We start from the raw sequence: 15,116 nt of genomic DNA, 5'->3' as shown, positions 1-15,116 counted from the left end.
CTTCCGTTTCCGGTCCGTGCCCTTGGGGCTCCGTGTCCTATAGGTCTGCCCTCGGCTACCTGGAGTGCATCCGGGGAACATGGCGGCGGCGGCGGCGGCAGCGGCTCGGGGGTGTTGGCTGGGGCTCGTGGGGTCCGCTAAGCTGTCCAGAGGTGAGCAGTGGACAGCCGGCTGAGGCCCGGGGCAGGAACGGCTACACGCCCAGCGCAGGGAGTTCCTCAGACCTCACCCTGCGCTTCGGTGTCTATCTTCCCATGCAGTGGCCTGGAGACCCTTGGTGCTGTTGCTGCCGGTGAGGAGGGAAAGCGTTGCGGCAGACACGCGCCGTGAGTATGTGCGGGTCCGGCCCTTCTCGGGACTACAGGCGGGGCCCCGTTCATTCCCTTTGTCAGATGTTTGCCCCTGTCCTGGGCTGCCCTCCCCTGCGTTTCCGGGCAAGTCTCTGTTTGTCCTTAGAGAGCTGACTCCAATGGTCCTCACTCTGCAGGCAGAATCGGGCCCTCCCTGTGCCCTTAGGCTTCTCTGTTATGGTCCTGTTGCCCCTTGTCCATTTCCATGATTCCCTTTTTCTCTGATTAAACTGTCGGCTCTTTGAAAGCAGGAAACATAAACTTTGGGCCTCTGAGTCTTGTTATAATAGTAGCCCACGTTACTTGAATGCTTATTGTGTGCCAGGCACCTTGCTAAGCGATTAATGAATGATTATAGTCTTCACAACAATCTTATGAGGTAGACAGTATTATGCTCTTCTACTGTAGAGCAGGAAATAGTCCAGAGGAGTAACTTGCCCAGGATCACAGCACTAGTAAGTGACAAAGTAGGCCTGCCTGCTGCCAAAAGCAGAGAAAACTTAACGGTTACTCTGCAGCCTATGATGTGTGGTTGCCCAGTGATTTAGTGTTGTACGAATGAGTGTACGGAGATAAGTTACAGTCAACATAATACAAGTGGGAGTCAGAAACCTGACATTTCCCCCTTTCTGGGCCTCAGTTTCCTCATCTATGTCCAAAAAAAAAAAAAAGGTTTCAACTACATAATCTGTGATGGCTCTTCAGCCCTGAAGTTCTTAGCTGGAGAACCTGCTATGAGCCAGATGCTAAGGAGATAAAGAGAAGCAAAAGTTCTGGTTCTCATGCTTAAAGAGCTTCTAGTGTGGTAAGAGAGCTGAGACATATGCTGCTTTAGCAGAAATGCAGGCATTGTGAAGGAAGAACCATGGAGTAGTTTTGAGAAGAGTCAAACACCCCAGCTGCAGTAATAAGGTGAGTCTTTGTGGACTGTGTAGGTGGCATTTTCCCTATGTTTTCATCACTTCCTGTTCCATGGAAGAGGAAGCTTCCACTTCACCTTTCTCAAGGTTCTGCAGGGAGTCCTGACTGGGAAACAGCACCCCTTACAAGCTCAAGAGACTGAATGCAGGGCTGGCTGCTGCCTTCTACTTTCCTTTCTTAAATATGCCTTCTCTTTCCAGCCACTGTCAGACCACAGAATGATGTGGCCCACAAGCAGCTCTCAGCTTTTGGAGAGTATGTGGCTGAAATCCTGCCCAAGTATGTCCAACAAGTTCAGGTAATATTCACTACTGTTGTTCGGGTTTGGGTCAAGAAAGAACCATGTTGAGACTTCCTTGTCGGTCCAGTGGCTGGGACTCTGCACTTTCGATCCCTGGTTGGGGAACTAAGATCCCACGTGCCACGTGGCATGGCCAAAAACAAAAAACAGTAAAAGAAAGAACTGTGTTCTCAGGGCATGTGGAAGTGGGCAGCCTGGAATCAAACCACAGACTCCTCCATCCCAACTCGGTCTTTGTTCTCTGCCTTAAACCAGGAGACTCCAGCTGAAGTTAGCTGCTCCCTTTGTAGCTTTGTTCCTTCTCCTCTCCTGTTCCGTGTCTGCAGGTGTCCTGCTTCAATGAGTTAGAGATCTGTATCCATCCTGATGGAGTCATCCCAGTGCTGACTTTCCTCAGGGATCACACCAATGCACAATTCAAATCCTTGGCTGACTTGACAGCGGTGGATATCCCCACCCGGCAGAACCGTTTTGAGGTCAGTCAGGAGATTTGAGGTTTGGAGAGTAAAGGAGGGAAAGGGGACAGAACAGTTTTAGGGTGATAGCTACCTTTGGGAACCATAGCCTCCTTAGTTTCTGTTCAGGTCAAACAATACAACACAGCAGTTAAACCAGGGCCTCGGAATCAGGCAGACCTTGAGTTTGAATTGTAGCTTTGCCATTAGTAGGCTGTGTGGCTTCAAACATTTTGTTTGATTTTTCTGGCTTTAGTTTTCTTATGTGCAAAGTAAGTACAAAAAAAGCGTAAAACCACCCTAGCTGATAGGGTGGTTGTGAGGATTAAATGAGATAGTACGGGTAGGCTGCTAGCACACAATAAGTTCTCAATACATATAGCTATTGTTATTGTTAGTATGGTCATCTACTTTTTGCCAGATCCTGGGATAGAGAGAGAAATAACACCCAATATCTGCCCTCCAGGAGTCCCCCACACTCTAATGAGGAAGAAGGACACATAAAACAGTTTACTGTAATAATATAATTCATGGGATGTTATAAGAACACAGGAGAGGCACTTAGCCCTGTCTAGGAGGCTTTTATGAAGGGAGAGAGAGAGTTTGTGCTGAATCTTAATGGATAACTAGGAGACCAGGAATTAGCCCAGTGAGGGAGGGCAGGTCGGGAGGCATCCAGTTGCATGAGCAAAGACAAGCATCCTGACAGGCTGAGCTATAGTGTGGCTTAGGCCTTTGGAAGTCGTTGCGAGTATAAGAGCATCTTGAGGTTTTGAACTTCGGGACAGAAGGCAGGTTCACAGGGTGGAACTTTAACCCACCCTGTATCCTCATCATTATGCTCCCACTCGGGGACTTCTGTCCCAGACCCCTCAGCCTGTGGTCCTCTTGGTCCTCCAGCTCCCTCCATTCTCCCTAGATTGTTTACAACTTGCTCTCTCTGCGTTTCAACTCCCGGATCCGTGTGAAGACCTATACAGATGAGCTGACACCCGTTGAGTCTTCTGTGTCTGTGTACAAGGCAGCCAACTGGTATGAGAGGGAGGTGAGTTACTGGACGTGGTGGACCCACCTCTGGGCCGGAGTTGCAGAACTGATTGAAATTACTGGATACAGTGCAGCCCCTCACCCTGTGTTGGCTGTGATGGCTGGTTGCCTGAGTGCCTCTTTTTTCTAGATTTGGGACATGTTTGGAGTCTTCTTTGCTAACCACCCTGACCTAAGAAGGATCCTAACAGACTATGGTTTTGAGGGACATCCTTTCCGGAAAGATTTCCCTCTGTCTGGCTATGTTGAGGTAGGAGCCTTGGAACTGGGCAGCAGTCTGGGCAGGGAGGACCTGGTAGAGATCCTGCTCAGGAATTATGGCCATTGGATTGTGGTGGCTTAAGAGCATCAGTACTGGATTCCATCCTAGCTCCACTCTGACACAGTTTTCTCATCTGCAAAATAGGAACAATAATAGTACTTAACAATAGTAGATTTGCAGAAAACGAATTGATGTATGTTTAAAAGGGGAGTATTGTAAATGTTCAGTTGATGTTAGCCATATTTTAATGGTCATTTTAATGACCAAGGCAGACTTGAGGACACAGTTTGTCACCAAGATCTGAAAGTGGAGTATCTTTTCACCCTGCCCTGGATCTCTGAGAAGGCAAGACACTACATGTTCAGCCCTTGAGAATGGCCAGAGGCAAGACCAGTAACAATTGCCTGTAAGAGCCTTATAAAGGATTTCAGTGCTTTACTTTACCATTGCAACATGTTGCAGGTTATTAGCAGGAAGATGGTTTATTGTATACACACACACGTGATTTTGTAGCAAAGTAACTTTTTAGAAATGTTGGGATAGTGGCAATCCAGCCCATCACTTCATACCCAAATGCTCCTGTTTTCTTAGTGTTTAGCATGGTCCCATTCCCAGCACCCAGTTGTCTTTACCTTATCCAGCTGATCGTCCAATAACAAGAAAAGCCATGCCACATTTATTGCCTTGCATCTTGGCAGTGATAATGCCAAGGCCGCAGGGCCTGAACTTGAGTGCTTGCCAGCTTAGGTTTATTGTTTCCAGCCACTGACTTGCTCCCTCATCGTGGGCAAATGCTTACCGTCAATTTATAAGAGTGTGTTGAGGGAATTCCCTGGCGGTCCAGTGGTTAGGACTCCACGCTTTCACTGCCACAGGCCCACGTTCATTCCCTGGTTGGGGAACTAAGATCCTGCAAGCCACACAGTGCAGAAAAAAAAAAAAAAAATGTGTGGATGGGTGAGCAAAGTCAGTTCTGGTGGAAAAGGGAGCTCAGAGCTCATGATGTGGGGATGGTGGGCAGGGGGGCCTGCCTGGGTGATGGCAGGGCATGAGATAGAGGCCATTTTAGACTGTTTGGGTTGTGATCTGATGGGTAACACAGATGAGGATGGAGACTTACAGAGGCTGGGACAGGAGTCAAGGACAGAGAAGTAAAGGGGCTGAGGAAGGCTTTGGGAAAGTGGGCCTCTAGTGGCTGTAGCAAGGTCTTCCTCAGTGCTCAAGCCTGCCTTTCTCTTCTGCAGTTACGCTATGACGATGAGGTGAAGCGGGTGGTGGCCGAGCCGGTGGAGTTGGCCCAAGAGTTCCGCAAGTTTGATCTGAACAGCCCCTGGGAGACTTTCCCTGCCTATCGCCAGCCCCCTGAGAGTCTCAGGCTTGAAGCTGGAGACAAGAACCCCGAAACCAAGTAGTTTCAGGGAAGGCATGTGTATCCTAGAAAGCGCCATATCTATCATTGAGTGTCCCTGTAAATAAAATCCTACTTAGATTCACCACTTCCTGTGTGCTTTTTGCGAAACGCGGGCCTCTCACTGTTGTGGCCTCTCCCGTTGCGGAGCACAGGCTCTGGATGCTCAGGCTCAGCGGCCGTGGCTCACGGGCCCAGCCGCTCCGCGGCATGTGGGATCTTCCCAGACCGGGGCACAAACCCATGTCCCCTGCATCGGCAGGCAGACCCTCAACCACTGCGCCACCAGGGAAGCCCTTCCTGTGTGCTTTTCATGAGAAGTGAGGCTTTGACTCAGGAGAGCGGGGAGGTGCAGGCAGGGGTTTTGCCAACTCCCTTAGAGAGACTCTTCCAAACCGGGAGTCTATTTTAATGGGACTAAATAGTGCAGTTGCAGACACGGTGACCGGCAGGCCTGGATATACTTCTGAGAGAGAGATTCTGGAGCTGAAATTGAAAGTTCTCACAATCCACAGGGCTCAGGATGGGTGTGGCAGGGCCTCTCCTGAGAATTGGAGGGGTCTTAACTGCTGGAGAAAGCCCCTTGTCACAGCATACTGTCTGGTGGCAGCTGATGGATCCAGGGGCCTGGGTGGAAATAGGGCAACCTCCACCCACCCTCATCCTCATCCTGTGCAAACAATCACAGGGTTCCATGGGCCAACAGTCAGAGCCAAGAAGAGCTTCAGCTCATTTTGAACCCTGTGTCCTGCTCCCTGCAAGCTGACAGCCCATCATGCTTGGGCTGAGGGAATCTTCCTGCACTCTGGCCTGAGCTGAGAATGCTGTAAGCAAGCAAAGGGGGTCCCAGTCTGGGGCAAAAGACAATCAGGAGCTGCAGATCTGTCTGCCAGGAAGCAGCACTCCGCACCCGGCCAGTGTGCAGTCTGTTCAGCCCCTGGCTGCATGCCTGAGGTGGAAGTGTTTCTCTGCCTGTCAGTGGGCCGCTCAGCCAGCACACCAGGCAGTTGGAAGACCAGGCTTTGCAGCTGTTGCTCTTGGCTACTGAGGGGCTCCCAGGAGGCTGGGCCGGACTGGGCTGGGCTGGACTGGGTGTCAGGGGCTGGACTCAGCTGCAGAATGTTTTGGGGGTGACGACAGATAGTAGTGTAACTGCCTGGGCTCTTGCCTACCTTTTTTTTTTTTAATTAAAAAAAAATTTATTTATTTTTGGCTGTGTTGGGTTTCCGTTGCTGCGCGCGGGCCTTCTCTAGTTGCAGCGCGTGGGCTTTCTCCAGTTGCGACGTGCAGGCTTTCTCTAGTTGCGGCGAGCGGGGGCTACTCTTTGTTGCAGCGCGCGGGCTTATTGCAGTGGCTTCTCTTGTTGCGGAGCACGGGCTCTAGGCGTGCGGGCTTCAGTAGTTGTGGCACGTGGGCTCAGTAGTTGTGGTGCACGGGCTTAGTTGCTCCGCAGCATGTGGGATCTTCCCAGACCAGGGCCCGAACCTGTGTCCCCTGCATTGGCAGGCGGATTCTTAACCGCTGCGCCACCAGGGAAGCCCCCCTCTCGCCTACCTTTTGGGAGGGCTAAGTCACAGCTGTTTGCTACCAAACACCTTCTTCCTATTAACTAAGCATCCCGCCCATCTGGGCAGGAATAGGCTAAGGGCCCGACAAGCCAGGAGCCAGGCTCTTACTGCCAGCAACCACAGATTCCACATTTCTGTGGGGTGGAAAGGGCCCCTAGGAAGCCAGAGCCAGCCCCTCCCTTCCGTTAAGCACGGAAGAATGACACGCAAAGCAGGGAACGGCTAGAGCCTGCAGTGGAAAGTTGGAGCCCTGGTGTGTGGCAGGCGGACAGAGGTGCAGAGAGCAGCCGGGGAGAATAAGACTCAGAGGACGTGGTGGGCCACGGCTGGGACGATGCAGTTCCTGGCTTGGTTAATGGTAGCCATTTGCTTCCTCCCTGGGGTGACTACAACCCAGCACCGTACAGGTACCGGGGCCTTAGGGTGGGGTGGACAGGAGCCAAGGAAGGCTGCTGGCTGACAGCAGTTACACCTGGTCCTATCTGAGCCTAGCAGGGCTTAGGAACTGAGAGCATGATGGGTAGCAGGCTGACCTGTGCTGTGGGGTGGGGGAGGGAAAGGTGTGGGCCCCACCCAGAACCAGAATGGTCCGGGTGAAGTGAGGGGAGATAGCCCTAGGTGCTCTCAATGGGCCTGGGGCTTATTCTGGCTGGTGTGCAAAGGAGGACCTCTTAGCCTGCTCTGGGCTTAGGACAATCATTCCAAGGGTTAGGCTGCACCCCAGAAGAGGGGTGAAGGAAGCTGCAACAGACATCCTGCCTTGCCTGGCCTCCCTGCCTTGCACACGGTCACTTACCGAGGAGCAGGAAAGAAACAGGTTCTTCTCAACGGGGTCCTCGAACTTTGGGGAGGGTCACTGGCACTGTTTTAGGTCACACTCCCTAGATGATTATAGGGAGGGGAAATGGGAAGTGAAGTGTCTTGTGACCCGTTGGCATGGAGCTCTTGGACAAGTGAACTGTAGAAGTTCAAGGAGGAGTCCCGGACATTTGCCAAGACAGTATCTGGGTTTGGGATGATGCTTTTGGGATCACAAGGCCTATGCCTTGTGAATGAGAGAGTGAATGTCAATGTGCATATGTGTGTAGGGGGAGGTGGACATGGGATGGCATTCCTGTTCTTTTGTAGATAGAAGAACCTCTAGGCACCCCTACCAGGCAGCTTGAGGGGACTCCTGGGAGGCTGGGGTGTTCAGGGTGGAGCTTGGCAGGGCCCTGACTCCTCTCTGCTGCCCCAGGGCAGCCCATGGACAGCACCAACGTGGGAGGTGGCCTGCAGGAGCCAGAGGCCCCGGAAGTGATGTTTGAGGTCTTTCCTCCAGCCTGGGACATGGGGGTGGGAGTGTCCAGATGTCCCTAAGCTCAGGGTTGGGAAGGGGGATGCCTCAAGCTGGGGCTGCTGGGGGAGGGGAGCCAACCCAGCATGGGTCCTACTGCCTGCTTATGCCCCCCCCGGCCCCGCTCCCTAGGCCCCAGCCCACCCCTTACATGGCTCCCCTTGCAGCTGCTCTGGTCTGGGCTGGAGCTGGATATCATGGGGCAGCTGCACATCCAGGACGAGGAACTGGCATCCACGCGTCCAGGCCGCCGGCTCAGTCTCCTCCTGCAGCACCATGTGCCCAGTGACTTGGAGGGTGCTGAGCAGCGGCTGCAGCAGTTCCAGGACCTGCGGAAGGGACCCCCTCTTAGCCCTTGGGACTTTCAACATCTGCTCCTCACAGGCCTGTCCTGTGTCTACCGGCTCCCTGTGGCTAGTGAGGCTGAGGAGAGAGGTCGCTGGGCCCAGGTCTTCACCCTCCTGGCACAGGAAACACTCTGGGACCTGTGCAAGGGCTTCTGCCCCCAGGGCCAGCCCCCTTCTCTGGGGCCCTTGGCCTCTACCCTTGACCCCTTCCCCTAACCCTCCCCTTCTGCCTCTCATCCCCACCCCAGGCCCCTCCACCCCGCCCCCTACCTGAGCCAGACCCATCTTGGCCAGGGGCCTCCATCTGGCACCTGGTTCTTCCCACTGTGTTCGGGCCTCTGGGCTCGGCTTGTACCCCGGACCCCAGCTTACCCCTCCCCCATCTTCTTCCCTGGGCCCAGGCTCTGGGTCCCAGGCAGCAGGCACAGACCTAAGGGCAGGACTTGCAGGCAGTGTGTGTGAGGCGGGGGGCGGGGGGTGTAGGGGTCAGGGTTGAGAAGTGTGTTTAAGAGATGCTGAACGGGAAGCTCCCAAGTAAGGCCAGGTCAGACCCTCCAACTCCTACCCTGGCAGTCCCATGAGAGGCAGAATCTACAGGAAACTCCTAAGTGCTCAGTGCCCAGTCCTAATGTAGATAACTCTTTTAAACCCAGCCAAGGCTCTGGGGGTCCCTAAGCCTCCAAGTACCCCGTGTGGGCTAGGAGAATAGACTGGACACTTTTAGGTCAGTCTCTTGGAGGAATGGAGGGAAGTGGTGGAGGAACATTATCTTCTGCGGGGCAGGGAAGTGAGAAGTGTTTTTGGGTCCATATCGACAAGGCTCAGAGGAGGGAGTAAGGCTGGAAGGGGACTGAGGCTGGCTGGTGTAGTCCTGATCCTGTGTAGCTCATCCCATAAAATGTTCTGTTCTAGCCTCCTGCAGCCCTGTGTCCTTGTGTGTCAGAGTAAGCTGTTTAACCCGTGCCTTGGGCAAACCACCCTCCCCATCCCGGGAGGGCAGGAATCAGGGCAACCAGATATCAACTGCTCGTCCCATGCGCACGCCCTACTGGGAAAAGGAATGTACCGTTTCCTTGAATCCCGTAGCCCCAGTGAAGCAGCGGGGTGAAGTCCCTTGTCACAAAAAATGACCAGATGGGCCCTAAAAGTAACGTCGTAGGTCAACGGGGAGGAATTACAGGGACTGACTGGAAAGGGACATGAAGGGGAGGCCCACAACGGGGTTAGGCAAGTCGGGTTCAATCAAATTCCCACCTCCTCGCCCTCCCAAGGCCTGACCGAATGCTGCCCTCTGCTCTCCGACCCCCACCCGGGGCCAGCTGTAGTCAGTCCCTCCCGCCCCACCCGAGACAAAAGCGTCGCAGTCAAGACAAAGCGCAGAACCCTGGCAGACAGGCGCCAGCGCAGGCCCACTTTATTCGCAGAGTCCAGCCACGCTGGGCGGGCCGTCATGCTCGCGCCGGCGGGACATTCGGGCCGAAGTCCCGGCTTGGCATGCACGCCCCGGGCCGCCCGGGGCTCCTCTCCGGGTCGTGGCTCAGAGCTCCGGAGGCCGGAGGCCGGGCGGGCCGGCGGGGATAAGGTCGGGGTACACCAGGAAGCCGGAGAAGGTGATGTACTTGCCGTGGTTGCTGTAGGCGCCGTAGCCGTCGTGGTCGTGGCTGAGCAGCCAGACGGCGTCGCCGCGCCGCAGCGCCAGCATCACGCTCTGGCTCTGCATCTCGCGACGCCGCGACGCGCCGTCGTCGTAAATCATGGCCTGCACCTCGTCGCGGTTCTTCATCAGCTTCACCGACAGCGTCTTGCGCGGCAGCTTGCCCAGCGTGAAGGAGAAGAAGTAGGCGCCGGGCAGGCGGCAGCGGAACACGCCGGCCGCCGCGTCGAAGTCGCCGCCGATGTTGACGAGCTCAGTGTCGAAGGCTAGAGGCCGGTGCCGCGGCCCCGGGCCCGCGTCCGAGCCCACCAGGCTGCGCGTGCGCGCCGCCGAGAAGGCCGAGCGCGGCTCCGGGGGCGCGGGCGGCCCGCGCGCAGGCGCGTCGGCGTCGGCGTACACCAGGTAGCCACTGAAGGTGGCGCCCGGTGCCCCGAGCGCGTACTGCTGGGCGCCGTGCAGCCGCAGCCACACCGTGTCGCCGTAGTCGAGCTGCAGCATGGCGCTCTGGCTGGCTGCGTGCCGCGCGGCGGTTCGCCGCTGCTCGTCGAAGGCCAGTGCCTGCACCTCGTCGCGGTTGCGCACCAGCATCACCGACAGGCTCTTGTGCGGGGCCTTGCCAGCCGTGAAGGAGAAGAAGTAGGCGCCGGGCACGCGGCAGCGGAACTGACCTGTGGCCGCGTCGAAGTCGCCCCCGATGTTCACGTACACCTTGTCAAAGGTCACCGCCATCTCCGACGTGCCCTCCAGGGGGGTGGTGCGTGCTGCCGAGAAGGCCGAGCGCAGTTCTGTCGAGCCCGGAGCCGGGCCCAGGGCCCAGCAGGCGGCCGGGCCCAGCATGCCCAGCAGGAGCGGCAGCATGGCGCCTGGGAGGGGAGGCACAAAGGGAAGGAGACAAGGGTTGGGCAGGGGCGGCCTGGAGACGGGTTCCCTTCACAGACCCGCCCTTGACCCACAACTAGGACTCCTAGTTTCCTACACACTTGGACTAGGTCAGTGGTTCTTAAAACTTCATGGGGCCTCAGTGTCACCTGGAGACCCTGTTAAAACACACATTGTTGGCTCCCACCTCCACCTCATCTAGTATGAGGCCCGAGAATTTGCATTTCTAACAAGTTCCCAGGTAATGCAGAGATGCTGCTAGTCTAGGAGCCACACTTTGGGGACCATTAGATTAGGCCAGTTTTTTTTTTTTTTTTTTTTTTTTTTTTCCTCTCCTTTTTTTGTAACCACCGAACTCCTTTTTCAAGTGAAAGCTCACAGACATATACCATAGATGCAAGCAGAAATGCTCTGGTCAGAGGTCCTATAGCCCTGTCTGCTGGGCTTACACATCCCCTCCTTGACACCCAGGGGCCCTGGAAACGCAGAAGGTGGTCAGGGGGTCTCTGAGTTTCCTTCAGCCTCCGATTTGCTGCATTTTCCTGTGTCTATTCTATGGTCCTTACTTAGCCTGCCCCTCTCTCAGGCACTGGCTCGCTATACTGATATCCTCCATGGTGGCTGCTGGTTAAGCCCCCATTTTGGCAGGAAAGGAAATAGCCGCTCCCTGACCCATTTCCTGCCCTCTGACCCAGTCAAGGGTCAGCTCCCACACTGGACCTCTGGACTCTCCAGGGGCCCTTCTTGCACTAAAGAGGCCAGAACAGATGGGCTTTGAGGTAGTTCCCTCCCCCTGTAAAATCAGTGTAAGAGAAAGAGACTCCTTCCTCTGGGCTTGTGGGCTGGTCACTGAGGGGAAAGAGAGAGCCAGGGGCTGCTGGGGATAGAGTGGGAGAGCAACAGTTCCAGCACGGCTTTGGCAAGTCTGTGAGGTCAGCAGCTTGGTTCCTCAGTAGTAGTGGTGGAGTGGAGAGGACTGACAGCTAAACCTGGGCCCAGGTCCTGGCTCTACCCGTTACACGCTGTGAAACCTTAGGCAAGTTCCTTAATTTCTCTGGGCATGGCTCCCTCTGTGTAATTGGGGAGGAGACCTGCCTCACAAGCTTACTGTGAGGATGCTCTGAGAAGGCAGGTGTGAACACCTTCGTTGGATGGCAGTGCAATCAATATTTTGAGAAAATCAATCTGATCAAGTTCTTTTCTTTAATTAAATTTTAAATTTTATATTGGAGTATAGTTGAAGATCAAGTTCTTGACATAAGGGGTTAGGGTTCAGTAATTCCTACCCTTGGAAACTTGGTAAAGGCACTACTTAACTCAGAGGACTAACTCTCCAAGGGTAGGATTACATAATGCTTCCTAGTAGGGCATAGGCTTTGGGGATTGAATACCCTGAGGGCCTGAAGTGGAGGCAAAGCAGAAAAGAAAATGAGCTGGTAACAGCCTAGGCCGTGGGTCTCTATGGGAAATGCCCGGGGAGTGTGTGTATCTTTGTGTTTCTTAGAGACACCAGGGACCTGCCAAGAAGGGTTGCCAGGTGCAGCTGTGATGTGCTGCACACAACAAGGACGTTCACCTGAGGGTAGGTGGGTGCTGGAGTCCAACCCACATTTTACTTGCCCAACTGTGTGGAACTGCTGCCCCTGGGGGAAAGTGTGCCTTTTTCTAATTCTCATAGTAAGACCCCCAAGTCCCTAGCCCAGCTGAACATTCTCTCCTTACACAGGAAGTACCTTTTCTCATTCTTACAAAGGTGCCCCACGGGCTAGCCAGTACCCTTGGTGAGGGCAGACGCAGGGAGGGGGGGCATGTGCAGTAGTGAAGATTACATGTCACAGTATTCAGTGCAATCCCTTTCACAGAGCTCTTTGGCCACGTCTGGTGTCACAGCCAACCTGCGAGACAGGTAGGCCTTCTCCTGTTTTATAGGGGAGAAATCCAAGGCCCAAAAAGGGGAAGCATTTTGGCCCAAGGCCACTCATGGAGCACTGAGGCAAGCCTTGAGGTCTATTTGACTCCAAATTCAGTGTGCTTTCCTCTCCACCACCTTTCCATTCTGAACACAGCTATTTCCAGCCAACCTGTCATCTGCCTCAGTTTCACCTTTCGCAAAAATAGAAGTGGAATGAGTCTTGAGATCTAGGGTGAAGGGGAAAGAAAGCAAAACCAACCAAAAAAATATTCTTAACGTTTTTGTCTTCTGGGAACATCTCAACTCTTCCTGACACTGCTGCTCTCCTAGCAGGTCTTGCCCCAGGAGCACCTGCCCACTCGACCCTCAGTAATCTTCCTGCCAAGCCTGGTGCACCCTGCCAGTGCCAGAGGGTCCTCCTGTGTGTCCACTACCCAGCCTCCATTTCACCCACCACTGCCCATTTCTCAGATCTGTGGGTCCCCATCCTTCCCTAAACCCCCTTCCCGGAGCAGGTCAGAGGTAGCGGGTGTCAGGTGGGCATCACAGCTCCAGGGAAGGAAATGGCTGTTCCTAGCTCCATCCAGGTGAGGCTCAAAATAATCATCCTCAAAGAGAAAAAACTAGGACACATGCGCTGGACAGACCCAGAACCCTGGAACCGAGGGTGGAGGTGCAGCCATGTCAGGCTAAGGGGATTCTAGAGACCCCTCCCTACCAAACCTCAATTCCAATCACCCCCTCCCTCAAGCTCTGCCCAAACCTCCCTCCCCACCTACCTTGAAAACCCCTCAGGCTCCCAAGAAGATAAGTCCCCCTTTCACAGACGAAGCCAATTAATCCTTTCTCATTAAAAAAACCAAAAAACAAAAAAACCCCCCAAAACCAAAACCCTCGGAAAACGGTACCCCAGACCCTCTCTCCCCCAGACCTTCCTTTATCCATCCCTTCGGAGTAAAAGCCCTTGAGGCTCTTTCATGAAAAAAAGCTCCCAGGTCCTCCTTTCAGGGAAAAAGGACCCAATTCCCCGGCCCCCGCTTCCAGTCAAGGAGAAAGCCTGGCTCCCTGCGCCCCAGAGCAGCTCTCACCTGGCTGGGGGCGGCGGTCGGTCGGCTTCTCTCCGAGCCCGCGATCCGGCTCCGGGCTCCGGGCTCTGGGCTCCGGGCGGGCGCTGGGCTGCGCACTGACCGCCCGCGCTGCGGCGGGGCCGGGCCTGGCGGGGACGGCGGCGGCGGGCGGGGCGCTGGGACCCCGGGGTGGGCTCGGGGTGGCGGGGCAGCGAGGGAAAAAGGGCTGCTGAAGAGCGAGGCTCCGGGGCCGCGCGAGGCGAGGCGGGGTAGGGGCGGGTAGGGGGAGAGGCGGGAGGGGAAGCGAGAGGGAGGGGCGCACCGAGGCCGGGGAGCCGAGCGGCAGGGCCCAGGGGCACCGCACGAAGAAGGCAGCGCGAGCACCGGGCTCTTCCTCCTCCGTGACCTCCCTAAAGCTTCATCCTCTGGGTCTGGAGAGCAGGCACCATTAATCCAAGTTAGCAGATGGGGAAACTGAGGCAGAGCCCAAACTAGCGGTGGCTCAGAGCACTCTACAGACCAGCCTTCTCCCTGGTTTGAGGAGAGGGGACTGGAGCAGGGCGCAGAGACTGGACTAGCCTCTGGACTGCAAGGACAGTGGAAGGTGAGAGTTTGGCTGGGACAGATGTCCAAGCTGAGTGGCACCGGGGGAGGGGGTCTGAGGGAAGAGAAGGATAAATGGATCAATGCTGCCAGTAAAGGAAGGGCTTACAGTGACCTAACCGTCATCTCACCTCCAAATCGGAAAATGCCTATGGTTGATAAGGAAGGAAGGAGGAAGACAAAACCCCCAGACATCAGAGGGTCAGCCTGTGCCCCCGGGGAGGGGGTGAGGAAGGAGGGGAGTCCTTGGGACAGAATTGAGTGTTGGCAGAAAGGCTGCTTCCACAGCTTCCGCAAGGAGGGAGAGGGCTGAGAAGGCAATGGGAGGGCTCCAAGGGCCTGTTTGCAGAGGGACACTGACACCCTGCCTAGCTGGGCCGCGGTGGCAGGACCCAGCAGGACACCAGGGCTGGGAACAGCTGTCTTCCCACCGCAGCACTCACCGAGGCCCTTCCATGGCTTCCACTCTGGGCTCTGGCACCACCAGGGAGGCTGCGGTCCTCTCCTGACAGCTGTGCAGGGGACGACCTGCCTGGCACTCAGTAGATGCTGACCAAATGGATGGCTTTTGAAGAGCCCCACTCTTCAGCTGCCAGAGCAGGACCCCTCTGCCTACCCCCCCACCCCCGATTGACTCAGGGGGCCTGAGCTCTAGTCCTGGCTCTGCCACAGACCCTCTGTGTGGTTTCTGAGAAGCCTGGTGCCCCGTGAAATCCCCTGTCCCCTGGAGCTCTCCTTCTGGAACTCTCAAAACTTACACGACCCCAGTTAATCTAACATGGGTTAGTCCTCCTGAAGGTGTTGATGGTGATGATGAGCTCATTAAGTGTTCTCCAGGGTGCTGAGGGAATGATAAAATGAATAGATACGTGCCTTAATAGAAAGGGATGGGTGGAGGCGTTTCGGCCTGGGCATGGGGGCATTTGGGGACAGAGGGTGAAGCACCTGTCTAGCCCTTCAGGACCATCTTTTGCCTCCTTCACCAGCCTGTAAAGGCCTAGGTGGG

At 55.3% G+C, this 15,116-nt stretch overlaps 3 protein-coding genes across 5 annotated transcripts in view; 2 read left to right on the top strand and 1 right to left on the bottom strand.

Annotated features, from left to right (window-relative positions):
* Positions 1 to 58: 58 nt before the first annotated feature.
* Positions 59 to 4,832, top strand: NDUFS3 (NADH:ubiquinone oxidoreductase core subunit S3). Its single transcript, XM_079707486.1, has 7 exons — positions 59 to 152; positions 261 to 326; positions 1,472 to 1,569; positions 1,899 to 2,048; positions 2,947 to 3,072; positions 3,205 to 3,324; positions 4,581 to 4,832. Exons 1-7 carry the CDS (start codon positions 80 to 82, stop codon positions 4,746 to 4,748), a joined length of 801 nt encoding a protein of 266 aa, XP_079563612.1. The 5' UTR covers positions 59 to 79; the 3' UTR covers positions 4,749 to 4,832.
* A 3,013-nt stretch (positions 4,833 to 7,845) lies between these two features.
* On the top strand, positions 7,846 to 8,211 carry FAM180B (family with sequence similarity 180 member B; the record flags this gene model as incomplete). The annotated part of the gene is made up of 1 exon (XM_079708149.1): positions 7,846 to 8,211. The coding sequence occupies one exon, from the start codon at positions 7,846 to 7,848 to the stop codon at positions 8,209 to 8,211; it is 366 nt and encodes a 121-aa protein (XP_079564275.1).
* A 1,192-nt stretch (positions 8,212 to 9,403) lies between these two features.
* The window catches only part of C1QTNF4 (C1q and TNF related 4), a 30,492-nt gene continuing 24,779 nt past the window's right edge, over positions 9,404 to 15,116 (bottom strand). For all 3 annotated transcript variants that reach the window (XM_079708176.1, XM_079708177.1, XM_079708178.1), the window contains exon 5: positions 9,404 to 10,512. In XM_079708176.1, the coding sequence (XP_079564302.1) occupies positions 9,533 to 10,512 (980 nt within the window). In that variant the 3' untranslated portion in view covers positions 9,404 to 9,532. The remainder of the gene's footprint in view (positions 10,513 to 15,116) is intronic.

This window comes from Hyperoodon ampullatus (assembly GCF_949752795.1).
Source record: "Hyperoodon ampullatus genome assembly, chromosome: 7".
In the NCBI taxonomy this organism is placed as follows: Eukaryota; Metazoa; Chordata; class Mammalia; order Artiodactyla; family Ziphiidae; genus Hyperoodon; species Hyperoodon ampullatus.
This window is presented reverse-complemented; position numbering and strand designations above follow the sequence as displayed.